We start from the raw sequence: 21,748 nt of genomic DNA, 5'->3' as shown, positions 1-21,748 counted from the left end.
CAGCGTGTGATCCATTGCTATCTCAGGGTAGGTTACAGGATGCTGCTGTCATACCTGTTTCTGCTGAGGTCAGGAAGAAAAGTCTTGCTGAAACAACTGCATGTGAGATTGGATTCCAATTAGTGCATCTTATACCAAAGGATATCGCATTCATTGTGTTTGTGGTTTTTTTTTTCCCCTCTATTCTAGGCATTTATTAACACTGCAAAGGAGATCTACGAGAAAATCCAGGAAGGCGTTTTTGACATTAATAATGAGGTAACTTTTAGTACTCTGAACACTTTCTGATTGTTTTTTAAATGTACAAAATTCACCTTCCCTAGAAGGCTGGACAGTAAAATACTTGTCTGTTCCATTTGGGTATACAATTGTCTGGCATTGTGATAAAAACGGATTAAAATAAGTGACCCTATCCATCCATGAAGCATCACAAAATAATATAAATCCCCAAAAGAGAAGAAAATCCACTTTCATCCACTTCTCCATATGGTGTCATCTGTTTTCAAAGATAATTTTCCACTATGTAAATGGGAGACCATGTTGATATGCCAGATGCACTCCATGAGCTGTCCAGTGTAGGGGAGGGATTGCTTTGAGAGTTACATAAAAGACTTTTGAAATGTTCCTGGTTTAGGTGGCTGGATTCTGTGGGGAATAAAAGATTAGCCATTTTGCCTATGCACATTACTGAAATTACAGATTATCGGGGCCTGTCTCTTTGCTTCTTTGGGGTGGGGGTGGGGAGGTGGAGCAGGGAGCACTTTTGTAATGCAAGAACCTAGAAAGACCTATAATGTCTCTCTTGAATTTTGAAATGATTGTGCTGTTGAAAATCTTGAGCAATTAGGAGAGAGGCCATAGAAAAAGCAGATTCAAATTCCGTAGTAGTAAATAGAAATGTTAGGATCGTATAAGCTCTCAGTTAACATTCTCATAAAGTCACACCACAAGGTTTAAATTTGACAATGTGGTCAGTCCTTTCTGATGCCCAGGGGTTTTGTTTTTGTTTTATCCTGCATGTCCAAATGATATTGTTGCTGAGGTTCTTAGCGAAACCACATGTGAAAATCTGCACCACTGCTCTGGTGTGTATCTGTTCTGTGAATAGGTGCATTCTCTGAGTGGGACTGTCAGTCTGACGCCGTCTTAAGCATGATAGTCCTTGCAGAATTGTTCAAGGTGTAGTGAGGGAATGTGCAGAACTCTCTTAAATAGCTTCACCTCTTTCTGCTTAATGTATTTCAACAAGAGAAAATTTAGACTATTAAAAATAATGCTGTTATGACTTCAGACAGGAAATAATGAGAAACTTCAGTAGCATGCAAAGTATATGCATTAGGGAACTTGTAGCTAAATAAGACTTGAATAGTAATTCTTCAAATACATGACTTCTGACTGGAAAAATGTGTGTTTGTCTGGTGTTTTGGTGAAAGACGTTTTGAATTCAGTTTAGTGGTGAAAAACGTAAAATTTTCTCCAACACTTTTGCCGAAGTAAATGCACTCGGTAGTGCAATATGAATTGGGCAGTAATCAAAGTGTCTGAAAAAGCATGCTCATTGTATCTGTCGAGTTTCATATAGTAGCTGACTGCTTTACTGTGCCTTATGGAGCTTTGATTGCAATATGCTGTCAAGAGCCAACAGTCCGTGCTATTTATTTGGCTTTACGCCAAGTCTGGCTCCTTGATTCCTCAAGAAGTTGCTATCAGCCCAGAGGGGGCAAAACCAATGAGCCATAGGGCATGCTTTTTATTAAAGAGGAGTCAAAGAGCGAAAAGAAACCACATCAGCTGCTGTCAATACTGAGCTAGTGCCAGAAACCCCAAGGCTACTACTGTTGCAGAACAACTGCCAAGCACTATAAATCTGAGATTTACTGTGACACAAAGTTTCCTTAAGAGCTTAATTTCTGAAGCTACTGTATTACTTTGAGAAAAGTGCTGTATTTTTAGGTAAAATCCACTTGAGGGAGTGAGGGTTAAGATATAAGTGTGATTTTGATGAATGAAAGAGCTACGCTGTGTGTGGGTTCTTGGCAAGTAGCCATGTCTTTCGGGATCATAGAAATTATTGATGACACAGAACACTCGTATGCCCTTAGCCTCTACAGCTGATTCAACACAGAAAGAAATGCTGTCTAGAGAGGAAAAGTTTTATATTAAACTATTAAACTAATGGAGATTTTGGTGAGAGGGGAGAGGTTATGCGTTCCTAGCAAATGCTATGTATTTTTAAAGCTTTATGCCAAGTAGTATTTAAATACAACTCTTGCTCTGTGTTCTTGCATTAGAAGTTTAAGGTACAGGATTTAACACAGGGATAAAGTTTAAATGAGAAGGAAAGCATCTTCGGTGATTAAATCTAAAGGAAGACATGTTGCTAGAAGAAATATATAAACTTTGCTATATTTATTACACACGCTAAGAGAACTTGCTATATGATCTTCTAAAAAAGCTTTTCAAGTATATTAGGGTTCTAAAATATTTACACTGTGTATTAAACTTCATTTCAGGCAAATGGCATAAAAATTGGCCCTCAACACGCGGCTACTAACGCAACACTTGCAGGCAATCAGGGAGGACAACAAGCTGGAGGAGGCTGCTGTTGAGCCTGTTTTTACTTTCTAGCTGCCTGGATGGGGCCTACTAACTTGTTTGTTCACCCTTCCCTCCCCCTCCGCCCTGCTCGCCTCCACTTCAATTCAACTGAGACATGAAACTTGTAAGTCAGTTTCCTGTTGCAGAAGAAGACTTTATCCTTCAAATTCTTGTATAACTTTGAATAAATGGTTAATGTTCACTTAAAGACAGATTTTGGAGATTGTATTCATATCTATTTACATTTGATTTCTAAGTCAATTGATGTGATTATTTTTGTTAAATGTTGTCTTGTGCCCTTGACTACGAACTGAATTGTATTAAACACTACGAAGTCATCTGAGTATTTTAATCAGTTTGTGTAGTTAGGTTTCCCAGCTCCTGCGGTTACCTAATGTTTAATATTGTAGAGCTGTCCTCAAGTTTTTTGTCGATTTTCAAGGCTATAAAGAAAAGCGGAAGGACTCTTTTAATTCTGTATTTATCACTTTCTGTATATATAGTTTAATAACCTGCTTGGGTGTACTTGCCAAGCTAGAATTCTTTAATGCATTTGCATAAATTCTATACTACTTAGAGCTTGAAAACTACAGAAGCATTAATAGAAGTTGCTTGGACGCTAAATTTTAAGCCTTTTTGACATTGTTAGCATGTTCATCCTCCCCTGTCATTATCCTGAAGTCCAAGAGAAATGCTTAATGTATATTACTAGAGGCTACATACGTGATATCTATTTTAATGCCAAGTGTTTGCTGTTTGTCCACAATTTCCACAGCACCTCTTCAGAAATGGATTAGCTGTTTGCCTTAACGAATACTATAGGTAAAAACAGAGTATGAATGACAAATAGAGGAGGAGTTGATAAATTTAAAATGGCACATTATAAAAATGTTAATCTTTTCTTAATGGTTTTTTCTTGTTTACCACTTGATTTCTAGGTATATTTTTCATGCAAGGACAGTTTTCCAACCTAAATGTACAGTGGTTGTGTAAAGTTTTCTTTTAGTGACAACTTGTAATCCTAAATATATGGTAAGCATCTTGTCTATTGTGAAGAGGGTGTGAAAATAAAATCTGCCACTTTGGAAATCTTGATGAAATTCAAAACTAGAAATGCTTTGGTACTTATTACGGTGGTGGTCGGGCAGGGGGGAATGTTTTGCCTCAAATGAAAGGGTTGCAACAGTGCTAAACAAAATCCTGTGTTTAAGTGTTTATTTGTTCAAGTACAGAATATTCATGTCACTTTTCCTACGAATAAGGAAACAACTGAGTTTCCACCTCATCCTATTTATATAAATTGCAGATAAAAGGGTGATGCTAATGCTAGGCCATGCTTCATGTATTAAAAAAGGGGGGGGGCGTGACTGCAAAACTTTTGTCTTACTGGACCAATACTGACTGCAACACAGCGCTGGGGGACATGGATCCTTGTGTCATCCATTCTTATTGTCAGAACTTCAACATCGGAAGTGAATAAACTTCAGCCTGACGGGTGTAACATAGCAGTGGTTCTGAGATTAAATAAAGTTTAAAAAAAAAACCTGTGGAACCTTTTGTTTATATCTGGGGGAAGGGACAACCGATGAGGATTTGCATTAGTTGCCAACCTCAGACCTTTCTTCCACATTCAGGAGCGTTACAAGCAATGCAATGTAACTTTTTCAACTATTTAAATTCTTAAGAGGGTACGTCATTTACATACTTTCAGCTATTAACTGTTAATTATATGATCTTCGCATTTATAAAACACAAACACTTCTTGTTTCAGTTGAAGTTTGAAAATTGTGCTGCATGACAGTAAAACTGTAGGACTGAATTGCATTGATGGTGAAGGAAAACGGGCTTGTGGTAACTAGATGCTCACAAGAAGGAATGAACGAACAAGAGCACTTGCTTGAATTAACTGCTTGAAGATTTTTTGGAACTGGCAACACTGCAGAAACTCAGTTGCTTGAGATGGGAGAAAAGCATGCCCTGATATAGCAGCCTCAGCTACATTACAGATGGGAGTAACTCTCCTAGCTGTAAAAATCGCCCCTGTTAAGGGAGCAGAGGAGGGGAATTTGTATCCTCAGAAGAACAAAAATGCATGCTCTTTTAAGTGGTAATGATTTACAAAGCTAAAGCTTCTGACAGCCGCTCATTTTCTGAAAGCATGGAAGATGTATAGAAGTGACCAGAATCTAGGGCTATTACAGCAAAGAGCCACCAGCATTTTTCGGGGGTGGGGTGGGGGTGTAAAGGGCAGGAGGAATGTGCCGTGACTTACTGTAGTCAGGTGTGCATATTGATTTTTTTTGGTCCTGGCTTACATGCCAGCCTTATACTGTGCAAACTTGGTACTTTCAAAGAGGAACTGGAGCAAAACTGAAGTTTCCTTGCATTTTGCCTGGCTCTTTGTCACAAGCTTTCTGCATGCATACGCCTTTTGTTGCCAGTTAGAAGGCTGTATATTTTAGTGTTGGGTTTTTCTGTTGGGTGGGTTTTTTTGGTTTGTTTTTTTTATGTGTGTCTGGTTTTGTTTGGTTGGTTTTTTTTGAGAAGCCACTGATTCTATTTTATACTATTAGAGTTTGAAAATTATATAGCACAGAACCTAGCTGCAGGCTTTGCTTCTAGAGCCTGTGCTTTACAAGGTTCTTTCACAGGTTTCAGTTTTACTTGTACATGACTGATAACTTGCCTACCTTTTGTGTTCAATTCCAGTTGCTTTTATTGGTTGCATTTTCATAACCAAAGAATTAAAACATTTCATTATTCCTCAGCAACTTGTACAGCTGTTATATGTAATGTAAGACTACCATTGATACTGAAAAATCATACCACAGTGCAGTTTCCCTGTACTCCCAGTTTAGCATATGGTAAAAAAAACATAGTTAATTTATAAAAGAGTAAATTTGGAGTGACAAATCCTCCAAGCATGATTTTAAGACTTGTCTCTCTCATTTCTACTTAAAATGAGATGCTCCAGGAACTTTGGCAGTCATTTAAGGAAGATTAACAATGCCCCTCAATCTTGTATATGTGTGTTTCTGTTGGCTTCAATCATTCTGATTTATTTTTGTGCAAGATCAGACTCAGCTGTGACTTAAGGTAAATGACTGCCAAAACATGGTAAGCTAAAATCATGCGAGGCTGGCTGAAGCCCCTAGCAGGAGGAGAGCGCTCTATTCCCTGCTCCAGAGAGGTCTCCATTCTGCTGCGGTATACTTCCTGTGACACTTGGTTCATCATGTTGCTGACTAGTTGAAGAGCCTTCAACTGCAGTATTCATATATTGGTGGGGTTAGAAGGGACAGATTAGTTTTAGGCTCAATGGTGTGCATTTAACTTGGGAAAGTTGTTTCTGCCTTAAGAGTTTGCCTGTGACTGTTAAAGCACTAATTCTGTTCTTGGAAAGAAAGGAGAACCTCTTACCGGGCTCTAAGTTACAGTTAAACTGAATCTGAGTGAAAAATGGGTATTAAAAAAACTTAGAAATATTATAAGACTATTTTGGGGCATTAAAGGATTTCTTTAAGTAATCATTTGAAATGAGGGCACCCCAGTGTGCCTGCATTTTTCTCAATGTTGTTACCAGTGGGGTGTTGCTTTTGTAAATGCTGAAGCCTGAGATGGTGAGTCCTCTGTATGGTCTACTCTTTTGATGCTACTGATTGTCCTACAGCTTTCTTCTGGGTTTTTTTGTTTGTGGGGCTCCTCCCCACCCCACCTAAATCAAGTTTCTCTTGTGTATTACCTCCTTTTTTGTCTTGCCTGTTGTGGTAGTCTTTCATTCAAACTGAGTCCGGCGAGCAAAGTGCTGCTCTCAGTCTTCACTGCTCCACATATGTTACGGCTACGCGTGAGGGAGTTTGCCCAACATGGGGCACTGCTTTGGGGATGGAAGGGTGGGGCAGCGGGAGAGAGGGATGTACTGGCTTGCTGCATGATGCAAAATCATGACGGAAGCATTGCATGGGTCCTGTTACTCGTTACACATACCGCGTGTGCTGTTTTGCATGTGGGGGGGGGATATAATTTGCCTATTCCTCTTCTACTATTGCATGGGAGGTGGTAGGGGAGAAGAAGGAGGGCTGACAGGTTTTATTTGGATATCGTAATAAATTTGTTTGCTGGTATCATACTTGTGATTTGTATAAACTTAATGTTCCTCCCCTTAGAATCCTGGGTTTTCTTCTGCCATATGACTGCAGTGTGACTTTAACAGTATGCAGTGGTGATTTATTTTAATACGGTACTGAAATCTCCATTTGTAAATAATCCAGGCTGCTGCTGTGTAAGTAGCTGATGAAATGTCTTTACTGGGTCTGCTGCATATGAAAGAAACCACAACATTAGGCAATAAAAACTACTAACAGAATGTTACGAAACCAAGACCATGACAAAAGAGCAGCATGTTGTGGATCTATCATTTTTATTCTTGGGACAGATTTTATTATTTTTGGAACTATTACAAGACTTATGTTAAATATTGCGGATGATAAGAGGAAACAGACTCTTGGCAAACATGGAAAACCAATTACAGCGTATTACCCTATTCCCCTTCCAATAAAGGAGGGGCGGCGCTGAAAGTTTATTCTTTGCCTAGCAGCTGGAGGAGGTGGGGGGAGCATTCCTGCTTTAGGATTGGCTTGAGGAAGGAGATTGTTGCTGGAGCGGCCTTACCGCGGGGGATCCAAGCTGGAGAAGGCAAAACCAGCATCTCCGCAGTCAGTTGTGCCCCAGTCTAACAATGTATGCTGTTGTCATGGGAGCGCTGATCAAAGAAATTACTAGTCTATACTCTCAGGTACACTGTTCACTTAAAAATAAGTTTTTAAAAAGTTGTGTTTGGTTGCAACCTTCAGTACTGCAACTCCCCCTGTCATGGTGGTGAGCATTTCCAAAAACTTGTTCTGACAAATAAACTGGAATGCTTATCTGATACTCAGACATGGGATTTAACTGTGTGACGTAGAGGTGAAATAAGGCATAGGGAAAATCTGTTTGGAAGCCTGTTTAGAGGCCAGTCTACTACACTGTCTGTACAGCCATTTAAATTCCTATCCGGAATTACAGTTCTTGTGAAATTGTCCATGGCAGCATGAATGTTGATGAATCAGTGGATTAATGTTCTCTGTGTTTTCTTCCACTCGCAGCATAGTTACGACCTTCTTTAAAGAGTCAGAGGGATAAATGTTTATATTGGGCAGAATCTTGCTGATGGTTGGGACTAGCGTACATTTGGTGTAAATTATAGCAGGCTCTAATCAGCCTTTCTTACTTAAGCGAAGCCCAGTACCATGTGTCAGACTAACTGAAACTGACTGTTTACTTTTCCTAGAGTTACACATAAAATACTGGAAGGCAAGAAAATCCCTAAGCGAGAGGCCAGCTCAGAAGAGACCAAGGTACAATTCTACCAATTGTCAATTTAACATCATCCAGGTGAAAATAGCCAAGTAAACAGGATGCTCTCAGATTTGTGGCTTGGGAAAACATTTTCAGATGCATGAAATGTTTGAAATAATGCGACTTAGAAAACAGTTAAATAACAAGGGTACTGAGGAAGGCAAAAACCCATGGGGTTGCTGGCTGTCTCCCATGAAGGCTGTTGGTTTAGGAAGCGCTACCCGGCAGCTGAACGCTGCCACCTACGTCTGGGAAGGCGCTGCTGCTCCTGCTCGAGAAGCGTAGCGCTGGGCTGGCTGTGAGGAAGGAGCTTTTAAATTTGGGCGCCCTATTGCCAGGTGGGTGCTGGCACTGCTAGGACCAGAGCTGAGGCGGCTTCCAGAATTTGAGGACGTGTGTGTGTGCTTTAAGGAGGACAGGTGGGAACAGAACAGCAGTGGAGGGCCTGGGGGAAATTAACTTGTTAAGTGCTGGCTCAAAAAATACCTGTCTGGGATCACTGTATGCAAATGCAGAAAAGCTTTGTCTTGAATGGAGTTGGAAGCAGGCTTTTTTTTCTATGATATTTTAATTTGTGAGGACCTTACTTGTGGGTTGCTGGTTAGGTTCATGTCAAACGTACTCGAGACGGAGAATACCAGGACAAAAAAGAATTTGTTTCTGGTATCCCTGAGAGCTAACCCAGCACCTCTAAGCAAAGTGTGACTGACATACCTAAACTAACTGGTCACCGACGAAGGTCTGTCAGCATCAGTGGTGTACAAAAATTTCGCGGGCAGGCTGTGCAGATTCTCCTTGCCTCATGTGGTTCAATTCTGATCTCCCAAGTAAAACATTCTTGGACAGTAACTAAAATGCCTGCGGTGCCTCCCACAGCTGTTTCTATGAAGCAGAAATGAAGTTTGTGAAGTAAAATAGCTGCAGTATTGCAATTCTGACTGAGGTGTCTTTATATAAAGCCATGTAACTTCAAAGAAAAGGGCATCATTACCACTGAAGAAAATCTAGCTTATACAGTTATGTCACAGCATTGGCCTGCAGGACTGACCACCGTGCACCAGAAATTAATACTTCGGCATTTTCTCTGGATTCCTATCCAGGTCTCAGTCTGTTTTATTTCCAGTCTCCAAAGCTCTGTGTCTTGTTTCTTGTATATTTCTTCACATCTTCTCTTCCTTTTTGTTACTTCTCCCACCTTTTCCTTTCCTAGTTGTTTTGGGGGTGTGTGTCTGTTTAGGGGGAATGATTCAAGGAAAGGAGCAGCATATTTTCAGAAGAATAGGGAATGTAAGAGCTTTATTAACTGTCACTGGTTAAAAAAGCTTTAGTTTGTCCGCTTTGGACGAAGTGATGTTTCCTTATAACGATGCTACTATATAAATTTAACATATAGGTAGTTGGTCACAGACCCACCTATTTAGCTCTGCTGAGGGTGCGGGAGAGGTACAGGACGCGTGAGGAAGCTGGCTGAGCTGTGCCTGGTGTAGGCGTGCTGCAGAAGGCTGGATAGCCACAGCTGGCAGTACGAACCCTGGGCACGGAGCGCTAGGCTGAAGGTTTGCCTTACTGACAGGCCTGTGGGGAGGCCACTACACTCTCTCTCCTCAGTCATCTGCTGGCAGCAGAAAGGCTTCAGTACAAACACAAAAAAAATGTAGTTGCTGCTCAGCAAATTTTTTTGGCTGAGCGCCATCCGAGCAGTGGAGGTTTTTTGTTTGTTTTGGGCTTTATTTTGAAGGTGTATGTAACTTTATTCCGTCCTACTGGCTTTCCAGTTTAATGCAGTTGCTATGCAAGGTGCAAAGCAGTTCAATGTCAGAATAGCTCTTAAGTTCTAAAGTTAGCGTTGCCCATCAAATGCAAAGAGGATCCATTTAGGGTTGCAGTAAAGGAAAAGCTGCTACTGAAACTATTGCCTCGTGAGCCAAGGAAGAAGTGTGCTTGCTGCAGGAAGGTGGAGACCTCTGTTGTTATCTGGGTGCTGGGAGCCAGTCGGTTAGAGCTGTCTCTTCCTGCTTCACAAGGACCTAGGCTCTCTTTGAGGTATGCAAAGCAGCAATGCGATACTCCCCAGGCTTATCAGCCACTATCAGCTGGATCTGCTGTTTGCTCCAGACTCCACCTTTGCTTGGAAAGCGCTTGCAATTTCATGAGGTAATTCTTCCTCCCAGCGCTGTGGCTTGTTACGACGACCATGTGCTCCCGACTACCATAAGCCAGGACAGAAAATTAAAAAAAGCCTACCCCAATATCCACGTGCCTAACTTCCCCTTTCTCCCTGCCGCTGGGGAAGGCTGTTGTGCTTCACACTTTCACCTTTGCCAGTGTGACAGCAGTTAGTGCGGTGGGGATGGCGGGAGGCCAGAACACCGCAGCCCAAGCTGAGCCATCGGCCAGCCACCCTGGTGCACCGGGCCTTGCCCACTCCGCAGCCGAGGCCGGTGCAGCCGCAGGCGTGAGGTAAAAACCTGTTCCGTTGGGCCTGAGGCCTCCGTGGTTGCTCTGGGGCTGATGTAAAACTGCGTTGTTTGGGTTTAGCTCGGACTGATTAGGAACAGGCCCAGACTAACGTACCATAAATACCTATTAAACCGAAATAAATAAGTCTACGTGGGGGCTTGAGTTAAACGGGTGCGGGAGCGGCAGCAGGCCCCGCATGCGGCTGCCCCAACGGAGTCCGGCCCTGATGGGGCGTCCCGCCGGGTCTCGGCAAGGGGCCCCCGAGGCCCTCCCGCCCGGCCGCGGCGGGCTGGGGCAGCCGGGCCGGGTCGCTCCCCGCGCCGGGAGCGGAGGGGACAGGCCAGCACCCACCACGCTCCACTCCGCGGCGGTACCGGTATGGGGGGAAGGGTGCTGGTGGAGGGAGGGGGGCGGGACGCGATTGAGGGGGCGGCGCTTGTCATTGGCCGGCGGCCGTGCCCAATCAGCGCGGCCGGGCAGCCACCGTCAGGGGAAGGAAAGCCCGGCCGCGGTGACGTCGGGCGGAGTCGGGGGGGGAGGGGCGGCCGCCCCCGCGACCGTAGCGGCGGGAGGGGTTGGGCGGGGCGGGGGTTCCCCGGGGGGGAGGGGCGGGCCGTACCGGGCCGGTGCCTCCCTCGCAGCCCTGGGGGGGATGGGGAGTGGCCCGGGGCCTGAGCGCGGCCGTCGCCACGGCAACCTCGGGCCCGCGGGGGGGAGGGGCCGCCATTTACACCACCCCACCCCCCACGCGGATCCCCCGTCCCCAGCTGCTGGCCGGTCCCCGCCGCCCCAAGGGGCCGCTCCGAGCAGCGCGGGCGCGTGGGCACCGGCGCGCCGGGCCGCGGCCCTGTGAGGGGGTGACCCGGGGCGGCTGGCTGGCGGTGACCCTCGGCTGAGGCCGGGGCGGGATCTTCGGGACCCCTTCCCCGATCTGTTCCCGGATCCCCCCGAGGCGCTGCGTCGGCCTGTGCCCGCGGCGCCCGCACAAGCCTGGCTGGGCGTCCCGCGGCGGTTTCTGTGACAGGTAGCGGTAGCTCGAGGGAACGGCCCGAGGTTTCGGGCCTGGTTAAGCCGAGCCCGCCGGGAGGCGACGCGTGGCTCGCGCCTCCAAGGGCGCTGCGCAGGAGCGCGCCCAAAGCTCAGGCCGGCAAAGAAGGTTGACCCTTAAAAGGTGAGATTTCCTGCTGGAGCCCGAGCGCCGAGAGGCGTGAGGCGCCCGCTCCGAACCGAGAGGAAGGGGCGCGAAGTGAGGTCCGCGCTTTGTACACGGCGCCCGATCCCCTGGCGTTACAACAGCCGCGGCAGCTGGTGGCACATTGAAGCCAGGCCGCTTCTTCAGACCATCCCGGGGGACTTTCCTTGCTGCTGCATTTGCCTGTTCCAGCGAACGCTTGCTGCACGCAGCCTCGCTGGCGGTGAGCGTTCTCCCCTTGCTGCGTCAGCGTGGAGCCACGCGGCTCTGTGAGTGCAAGGAGACGTGGGAGGGCTGTGTGAGGAGTGACTTCAGCAGTAAAACTATTCCCTGCAACCTGGTGCAGGGTTTCTTGTGGTCACTGCAAGGGCAGCCCAGCCTGCGGCCCCCCCTTCCTTCCCCCGCAGAAGCTGCCTGGAGCCCGTCCCAGAGTCCCTCCTCTGACCCAGCTCCAGCTGAAGCCTTGCTGGCCTGGCTGGTGTACCAAGCCAGCTCTGCGACTGGCTATTTACAGTGAAGACACAACATAGCTATTCTGCTTAGAAAAGTAATAGGAAAGTTGAGGGGTTTAACTTCTCTCACTGCATTTTACTATTTATAATGCTATCCCCGAAATAATTTCAACTTATTACACTGAAAAGTTACCACAGTGGAGGAAGAACGCTTTCTTTCACTTTATTTTTGTACTTGGCAAAATGAAGGTGAAAAAAGAAGCAGTGAGGTAAATATTTTGATCTTTAATTGGTTAGACAATTGAACTTCGATGCCTGTAAATTTTTTTCACAGCATTAGCAACAAGTAAACATTTTTACCGTCACCTATTTTACTTGTGAATGCAGCAACAATCTCTCTGGGTTTTATCTCTCTGCACATGCCTTCTGTACTGATAAAGGCGTTAATTTTAGTATGATCAAGACTGGCCTCATCTAGAGAAAAAAAAAATCATAGAGAAAACGGGAATTCCCCATAAAGTCAACTTTTCGTTAATTAAAGTCTTGTGTGGATGATTCCTTACTAAATACGATGCTTTGACAGTAAAGTTTCATCTTACAGAGATAAAATACCCGTTTCTTATTGCTCTAAATCTTAACACCCAGGGACGTGCTTAGAAGTTGGCAGTGGGCATAGTCGGTATTTGCCTGGACAACTCCTTCAGTTTTAATTTGCTTTTTGGACGGGTAGAGCCCACCACAGGCATGCCTGGACGTTTGGCCCTTCTGAGTAGTTTGTCATTGAGGAGGCAGATAACAACTGCAAACTCAAAGCGAAACCGTTTCAACGCTCACAGATGAACACCTCTTCTCCTTTTTTCTGACCTCCTGGTGTCCCTAGTTTAGGTGGGTTTAAATAAATGGAGAAATGCATTGCAATGCGTACCTTTAGGTACACACTAATAGTATGTATACACCGAAATCTATTTAATAGAAAGACAAGCAGCATCTGAAAAGCACATAAGCCTAATTGATTCCAGACACAACTGGCCTGGGTTTTGTTTCCTCTTATTCCAACTTTCTGACCTTGTAAAAATTATCTTGATTGTGTTATACTAAAACAAGGCCATGATCTGGCAAAACCACCACGTGTGCTAGTGCTGAGGGGTACTGAGTAAAGCGCTGTGTATGGAACAAATGTCGACAACATTAGGCCCCAAGTTCGTTTGTTTGTTTTCCTTTGCTTATATCTAATCATGGTGAAGCAATAGTCTCACTTCTGCTAAAAGCTGAATCTGGGTTTTCGTTTTTAAAGGGGGTGAAAAATGTGTAGTAAAACTTATGATTTGAGGTGAGTGATAGGCTTAAAATTCTTACAGCATTTAAAGCCATGGGGATTTTATGGCATTTAGACTAGGGGAAAGAACAGTGAGGGTTTAAAAATGTGTATCGCCTGTAATTTTTTCAGTACTTTTGTGTGTGTGTGTGTGTGGTGGTTTTTTTTTTTGGTAGATTGTTTCTAGGGATTGGTAGGAAAGTTTAAGGACCTAGTGGCTTTGATGATAACCCTTCCGATACCGTTGTGCCTTTGTATAAACATGTAAAAAAGACCTAGGACAGCATAAAGCATTAGATGTGCTGCTGTCTTTGGCGCTGGAGAACTTCGGAGTATAATTATATTTTCTGCTTGACAAAAATCTGAAGCCCAGGTACACTGATCCTTTTATTGCAACAACTGCTGCTGCTTCTGTGTTTGGGAATCTGCGGCTTGCTAGCCTTAAACCTCTGTGAAGAGTTGTGACAGAAAAATGTCTTTCCAGCGCATTGAACTGAACAGATGATCCCTCTCGTTATTCCTCTGAAGGCTCTCCTGGTTTTTTTTCCTCAGGATCAAGAATAAACCATGTATGTGTGCTTTTGTCAGCAGGGCTCCCACGGGGCAATCCTTGTAAGCACTGGGATTGCCTTTTTGGTAGTGAGGAGGCTTATAAAAAGCAGCTCCAGGTGGAAGTGGCCTTTTCCTGCTCCTCCCTCCATCCTGCTGCAATTCCCTTTCATCCAGGCCCTGAGAACTACCTGCGTTTCAGACTAACCTACAAATGTAGGAGGGTTTTGGTCACTTGGCCAAAGTATTAAGATATCTACCTTTTACTTACGTTGTTTCATTGACATGTAAATGTTTTGGGGAGCTTCCTTATATATAATTTAGCCCATCAACTTACAGTGGTCATGCAACAGCAAATGTAACTTAAATTTTTTAAGCTTTTATATGTCATGAAACTCGGTTTCTAAGAAGTTGGCACGAATAAGGCTGCCACCTTGTTTGGGCTTTTTAGCTCCCTTGCCAGCCTTCCTTGTTTCCCTACAGAATGCAAGGTGGCCATGGCGTGCTGTAGATAATTTATTGAATACAAAAACCTGACAGCGTACACAGTGTTCTGACCCAAACGTCAGGTTGGTAACCTACTACACCAAAGATTAAACAGTAAATATCAGTGCTACTGTATCTGTTGTCTTTATCTTCTAGCAACTGTTTTACATCTTTTCTGTGAAGCTGTAGAAGAGGGTGAAGTAAAATCCTGCCAGTTTAGAAGCAGTGATATCTGTGAGATACCACTTGATCTGTGATCTTGATAGCAGTGGTCTGTGCTCTCAGTGCAAAAAAACCAGCATGTTCTGGCTTGCATTTTTTAAGAGTGAAAAGAGTTGGTCCATTGCTTAAAAGTTGCACCGTTCGGTGCAGCCATTCTTAGTGTGCGGCCTGCAAAGTGTTACCTGTAGGGTTACAGATGCAGCGCACATCCTCTCCCTCCTCTGCCACCACAAGGTGAAGACATGAGGTCTTCCTGCCTTAACTGAAATAAGCAGGTCCCGTCCATCTGCCAAGAATGTACAATAAATATAATGATCGTGTAAGTTGATTGTGATATCCAAAGTATAAACAAACTTGGGCATCGAAAAGGTGAGTTTCTGGCAGGTTTCCAGGGGAGCTGCCTCAGCGCTGCAGAGCTGAAGCGTTCCTCTTTAAGGGTAAGGCAAATTTTTTAGCTATTTACACAAGACAGAAGCAGAAAAGGTGTAGAATGGAGGGGTACGAAATGAGGTGTCTGCTGCTGCTGGTGGTGATGCTTTTAACACTGACCTGTGGCTCTAGATGAATTCCTTCACCATTGGCACTCAGCGGTATTGAACACCTCTACTTCCACGTCAGCGCGAATGACAATACGCAGCATCTCGTGGAATCAGATCTAACGTTTCTCCTATGAAATATGTGAAGTGAGGTGTTCCTCTATCTGTAAGCTGGTATTATCAGAGTACGTTTTGTTAAATTCAGTTTACACTTAATATTTGTAAGATTCAATTAACAGTGCGTTGTTTTAAATACTTTGATGATCAAACTCTTCTTAGCCAGGCAATTGCTTTTTTTTCTTGCAGTGGAGTGCTGTGCAAGGGAGGCGTGTTTGTCTGGATTGTGAGAAACTGTGAAGATCGTACCAGTAAGTTTAAGCCTTTACATGTTTGCTGAATGTACTTTTGAACAACCCAGGACCCACAGTACAGTGCCAATGCAGGCTACGGTGTGAGCATGTTATCCTTTTCCTCCATATTATCCTGTTTCCATACAGTATTGATTCATATTTGGTTTTAGCCCATCTCTTCCAGTGTTCTGTGCCAATGAAATGAAGAGCACAGCGGACAACTTTGCTCTTCTGTCCTGGCAGAAATCTGATAAGCTTTAAACTTGACTGTATGTGAGACTATTTTCTTGGGTGGGTCTGAAATAGTGAAAGGAACAATTTATTTTACGTTTTCTCCTCTCTATAAAGGTACAGTGTTATGGATGTCCCTATATCCTTCTGAAACTAAATTTTCGACACTTGCCCTTCTGGAGAGAGGGAGGAAAAGACAGAGAGGGAGGAGAGAGGCAGAAAAGATGTCACCAATTACTCTGCTGTAAGGCACCGAGACACTACTGTGGTAAATGTGGCGTAAGAAAACACGAAGAATATGGACTGATGCAATGCAGATGTATGCAGAATAAGAAATGTCTCAATTACACCAAGCCAGGAGGATGGAGACTGCTATGGATGATCAGCTCAGAAATCAAAATGAACTTAAATGCAGAAGTGAAATTCAATTAAAACAATCTTCAATTTCTTGCAGAAATCAAGGTAGGTGGTTATCGGGTTTGTAGAGAATCACTAACAAAATAGAGAGGGACAATGCAACACTTTTGCAAAATGCAGTGCTCTCTTAGGATTTATCAATAGGTGGCATATGTAAGTCATAGAGAAAGATGTAAAGATGACTCCACTAAGTGCTGGTAAGTGCCTCAACTGCAGCATTGCCTTTGGTTTCATGTTCTATGCTGAAAAATAAAGTGCAGGATGGGGCAAGAAAAAATAAGAGTAGAATATAAAAGGAAACGGTGAAGGAAGGGAGGATCCTGAGCCTGAAATATAATATTTAGAGGGAATTGGATAAATTTTCCAGTGTGTAAAAGGTTAAAAGAGGTTTGATCAACTGTTTTTAGATTCTGGGGGAAAAGATGGGATAAATCAGATCTGTACAGAGTGAAGATGCCTCGCACTGGATATTAGGAGTGTGGGAGGATGATTTAAACTGGATATTAGGAGTGGGGGGGAAGCAACAACAACTTTTAAATCGTTACAGTGAAATTCCAGAACAAGCTACTTAGGAAGCTGGGGTATCTGCTCACAGAGGGTTTCTAAGAACAGGTTAGACAAACATCTGTTGAGGATTGGGGTTACTTTACCCTGTCTTTGTGCGGCGGGGGGGGACCAGATGGTCTTTTCAGATCCCTCCCAGTCCCCTTCCTAGACGTTTACCAAGCAGGGAGGGGAGTGGACTTCAGCTTAATGAGAAAACAGTATCATCCTATTAGTTCATCCTCTTTCAGGATAGAAAAGGGATCGGAGAGAAACCACATCAAACTTAACTATATAAGTAAATGGGGTCGGGGGTTTAATTGTTGTTGACTTGCAATTTTATGAAGCATTTACCAAAAAATACATGGAAAAGTCATAAAACTTAAGACATTTAAGGCGTTACCTACTGCATTTGTTTCTTTAAACTGTTACAATTTTAAACGCATCTTTTTCTCGATGAATGTAAGTAGCAAAAAACCAAGTTTATAAGTGTTTTTCAAGGCTATTATAAATGTGTGTTTGGCCGTGGGTTTTAAATTGCCTCACATTTTAAAACAAGTAACAACTACACACGTAGGTATTCTGACCGTACCCGAGAATGTCGCACCTGGGTGCTCTTTGTGTGTGCGAACCCAGGAAATAATCATGACAGATCACTCTTACTTGCCAGTCCGCAGAAGGAACAAGTTATTCAGTACCTGCTCTGCAAAATCTGTCTTGAAGGAAAGCTGAATGGAAACATGAAAGTCAGTGCCTCGCCTCCTCGGCAGGTGAACTCTGTGACTGCAGTGGCGTTTCCCTCCCTCCCTTCCTCCCTGCCTCCCCCGGGCTGCGCGTTGGGAAGTTCCGGTAAAATATAGCTGCTGTGGAAAGTCCTGCTCATGGCGAGGAGACGTGACCTCTCGGCAAGTCAGATCCAATTTTACAGGCGGCTCTGAGTCAGGGTGGAGCCCGTGAACTGAACTTTGTATGTAAGAAGGAAGTGATGATGGTGGCAGCTTGTGTTGCTGAGCAGATGAGTTGCTGTATTTTTATGTCAGCTGATAGTTTCACCGGGTGCGTGACTTCACTCTTAGATATGATGCCTTCCATTTATTAAGGACAAAGGTCGGCAATTGTCAGCACCATGATAGCTGTGTCTCTCCATATAAGAAGAGGCATGTTCTGCTGAGCCGTCAAAGATGGAAATGGGGGTCCTTAATGCTGCTTCTGCACGGTGAAAACAAAACCCACCGTGAAACTGTTGATTTATGTCATGGTCCAAGCGCAAACGTCCTCAGGAGTAGGTCAGTTCCCCAGTGTTGCCTCATTTTTATAAGAGCTCACTACTGTTCCCGATTAAAGAGGTGGGCTGTCTGACTGAGCGTCTTGTCTCCAGTCATGATGGGAATGGGGGGGCTGAGGCGAGCAGTTGGGCACTGGCCTGTTAGATCAGTATTTAGATGGAAGGCTGAGCGATCCTGCCTCTTGCTTCAGTACGCTACACAGTGAGGCTGTTTGTGAAGGAGAGTGATCCGTGTGTCCCCTCCACGCCGCTGGCACTCCAGTGGGTGCTGCCCTCCAGCTGTCCGGGTTGTCATGGGTAAGGGGCAGCCCCAGGGAGTGTTTCTGAGAGACGTGAGCGGGAGAGCGCAGGCAGGTTTGGGGCAGCTGCGCACAACTGTGCACGCACCCACGCAGCCCGCAGTCATGGTGTGCTGTCTCAGATGGCATTTCCACCTATTGCCCCCTTATAGTCTTTGGTTGTGTCCTTAAGTTAGCTGTGAGAGAGCTATATGTTGTTATCCTTGTTCAGAGAGATGTTACTGTATCAGAAAACTTCCACAGAAAAGAATTAATTTTGTGAGTAGTGTTAATTCTCCTTGTCGCTGTTGGTTTCCCGAGGGTGAGGCAGCGGGGGATGCTGACGTCCTTCAGAGAGCTTTGCCCCTATAAGACCTGGCAGGTGAGTGGCGTGTGGACATGAGCTCCCGGAGCTTGCTGCCCCTCTGCTTTTCTGCTTCAGTTCTTCAGTTAAGGAGTTCCCTGCCACAGAAGTGGCTGTTTGGGCCAGTTCCAGCTTTTGTCACTCCCGCTGGCTTGAGTTTCAAAAAAAAAGAAAAAAAAAGTCAACGCACACAACTGCCTACCCTGGCTTGCCCTCTGCTCCCTTAGCTTGCTGGTGCCACAGGGTGGCTCCTTGCAGCACTTGTATTCCTGATGCTTTTAGCTTTTCAGCTGAAGTCGTGAAGGTTGTTCTTTCTGATACAAGTCTACTGCTTCCTGGTCCTGACCAAAATGCACGTGCTCTCAGTATTTCAGCACACTGTACATTGGTGAACAATTTCTTCTAAAAAAGGAGTATTGGTTTAGCGTATGGCACATGGTTACCGTCTGCGCCCCTTTTGGCCACCGTACCTTCTCAGTCTGGTGTGCTTCCATTGCTGCCTAATTTTTGAGAAACTTTGAGTAAAACTTTCACTTGTGAAAGAAAAAGAAACCATTTGTCTTTTTTCACTTCATTTGGCTGAAACAACGTTCAGAGATGAATAAAACGTGAGTATGTGTCAGGGTAGTGTGATTTCGGAGCCACTTCCCACCAGTTCGGGGAGAAAACATGATGCCTTAGTTTGTTTGAGGCCATGGACCGGAGTGCCTGAAAGGCAGCTACTCCAAGCACAGGCTTGGGCTCCTGGTACAGCTTCACATCCCTCCTTGCACAAAGAGAAGTAAAAGAAAGGAAAGGCTATGAGATGAGAAGGTGTTGGGGTTTGGGTACACCAGTACAGAATTTCCGGGGGAGCTGCGAGTTCCTTCATCAAAGCAAGAAAAGCCTTTTGGAAGAAGCCAGCCGGAGGGTCTGGCAGAAGCACAAGTGCTGTCTCTTGGGACCGATGCAGGGCTTGGACCGTCGCCATGCTGAGCGGGTGGTGAGGAAACGGAGGAACCCAGCGGAGCTTTTCTCGGGCAGGGTGGGTTGCTCTGAGCTCGCTGTGCACAGTCCTCGGCGTTAGCAGCTTTCAAACATGCCAGACACCTGGACGGGGTTGTCAGAAACGAGGCACAGACTGCCGGGGCCCTGCGGCCCGACGGGCTACCTGCACACGGCTTGTGTGGGGACTCGGCATCGAGAGGTGTCATCAGCTGCCTTCGGAAGGGACAGCAGCTAGACCTTAAGATCACATTTTGCTATACCTGCCTTTTAAAACAGATGCTGGTTATTCAAAGTCTGCTGAATAAATAACCTTCCCTTGTATTTTCATGTGATACTAGATAATTTGCATTTTGTAATACTGCTGTTTTAAAACAGATGTAAATGCCGCTTGGCAACCTCTGTGCTGTGCTTCTTGTGGAGTGCATTAACTTATCTCTGCGTAATTATGCCTGTCGCACACAGTGACTTGCTCAGCTTCGTACGAACTATCCCCACCTTGAAACTTCACCTGGCTAGGCAAAGTGTAGCAATTGGTTCGGGTTTTGTTGGTGCGCATACCCCTGCTCCGCAACTGCTGTCAAAATTCTCAGCCGTTCATGCAAATTCTTTCTAATCTGTGAGCCAAATGGCTGCCTGCATCAGATGGATCGCTTCGTCCCGACAGCGTACAAAGGGTTGGGCGGCTACCAGTGAATTTTCATCCCTGTCATCTCTTGGATATTTTAATAAGCTGTTACCAATAAGGTTAATCACGAAGGCTGCCATGCTGCCGTTCCCTCACTCCTGCGGAGCTGCAAAGTGCTTGTTGATAACTCTGGGAGTTACGACCTTCTCCTTAGGGACTGGTTGAAGCACGAGTTAAGGTTTCAAAACTTCTTCCTCCGTAGCAGCCACGCAATGATGTATTTCATCCATGTCTGGTACCACCCTGGGGTATGCATGTGTGCGAACCAGTGCCGCACCAGGGCTGTGTCCCACTTCGGGGTGGTGAAACCCCTCCCGCGCTTTTCCCTGCCCTCCCTTTCCTGTCGCTGCTGAGGAGTTGGAGAGCGGCCGCAGTCCTCCCCGTTCTCTGAAAGTGCCATTTGCGGATTCTGTTTCTTCTAGCATTGGAAAACGTTGGGAGACTCCCTTCACATTTTTATTACCCGAGTCGTAAGCCAGCTGATTTCGTAGGCCGTGGCCTGAGGATGATTTACAGGACCCAGGGAGCTGGTTCGGTGCCTTCAGCAGGAGGCGTGCGCTGGAGACCGGGGCGGGATTTTTTGCCTTGGAACAAACATTTAACCAAGTACCTACACGTGCCCCCCCTCCTTGCTGGTGCCATGCTGATACACTTCTTTTTTTAAAGAAACGCTGCGTTTCTTTGATTGCCTTACGCTGTCACCACGATATTCTTTAAACGCTTTTCATGCTCAGAAGCTTTGCAATCTGATTTCTGCTCAACAAGAAACTGAAACAAGTTTCTAGGGGGAGCAGCGAGGCTGCTGGCAGTTGGTCTCAGAATGAGTTTCTCCTGCCCCTAAATCTTGGAGAACTTAAATCTTTGAAAGCAAGGGGAGTTCCAGGCGAGTTTACGCTGCGCCAGGGTGCTCGGCTCAGACCAGGGGCGCAGTTAAATGATAGATGCAGAAAACAGACTTGTGGGTATTTCTAGGCTGTTTACTCTCTGGTCTGTCAACAGACTGCAAGAGAAAACTGAAACCGATTACATTTAGTAACTTGGGAGGATACCTCGGTGTAGTCGTTGGTTTTCTTTTTCTTTTTTTTTTTTTTTCACAGAGAAATGCTAAAAATAGAACAATCCTAAACCGAGCAAAATTGGTGAAGGGATGCTCGGGGCATGTGCTGCTTCAGTTGTGTGGGTTTTTTGTTTTGGGTTTGTTTTTTTTTTTTTTAAATGCTATTTCCACTTGCTATTTTTAACTTTATGGAAGACCACGGTGAAGAACAGGGAACGTATTATACCGCACCATCACGTGCTATCAGCTTTTCAACACGTTTTTCAGTTGAAAGCAAGGGACGGCGTCACTCCCCGGCGGCTGGCCCCTCTCTGCGCGACTGCGCGGGCCCAGCTGCGCGGGAG

At 45.1% G+C, this 21,748-nt stretch overlaps 1 protein-coding gene and 1 long non-coding RNA gene across 5 annotated transcripts in view; both read left to right on the top strand.

Annotated features, from left to right (window-relative positions):
- Window positions 1-4,141, top strand: part of RAB2A (RAB2A, member RAS oncogene family) — a 45,398-nt gene extending 41,257 nt beyond the window's left edge. The window contains exons 8-9 of the mRNA XM_064442656.1: window positions 190-258; window positions 2,514-4,141. Coding sequence (XP_064298726.1) covers window positions 190-258; window positions 2,514-2,609 — 165 coding nt within the window. The 3' untranslated portion in view covers window positions 2,610-4,141. The remainder of the gene's footprint in view (window positions 1-189; window positions 259-2,513) is intronic.
- Window positions 4,142-10,160: 6,019 nt separating this feature from the next.
- On the top strand, window positions 10,161-20,106 carry LOC135311911 (uncharacterized). 4 transcript variants are annotated; one of them, XR_010371457.1, is made up of 4 exons: window positions 10,161-10,455; window positions 15,514-15,575; window positions 15,906-16,250; window positions 17,419-20,106. It is a non-coding gene; the product is annotated as an uncharacterized LOC135311911 (long non-coding RNA). The 4 variants fall into 4 exon arrangements; XR_010371455.1 differs by lacking the exon at window positions 10,161-10,455 and adding an exon at window positions 11,107-11,626; XR_010371456.1 differs by lacking the exon at window positions 10,161-10,455 and adding an exon at window positions 11,107-11,870.
- The last annotated feature ends 1,642 nt before the right edge of the window (window positions 20,107-21,748 follow it).

Source organism: Phalacrocorax carbo, chromosome 2 (assembly GCF_963921805.1).
Source record: "Phalacrocorax carbo chromosome 2, bPhaCar2.1, whole genome shotgun sequence".
NCBI lineage: Eukaryota > Metazoa > Chordata > Aves > Suliformes > Phalacrocoracidae > Phalacrocorax > Phalacrocorax carbo.
The sequence above is the reverse complement of the archived record's forward strand: the minus strand, read 5'-3'. Positions and strand labels throughout refer to the sequence as shown.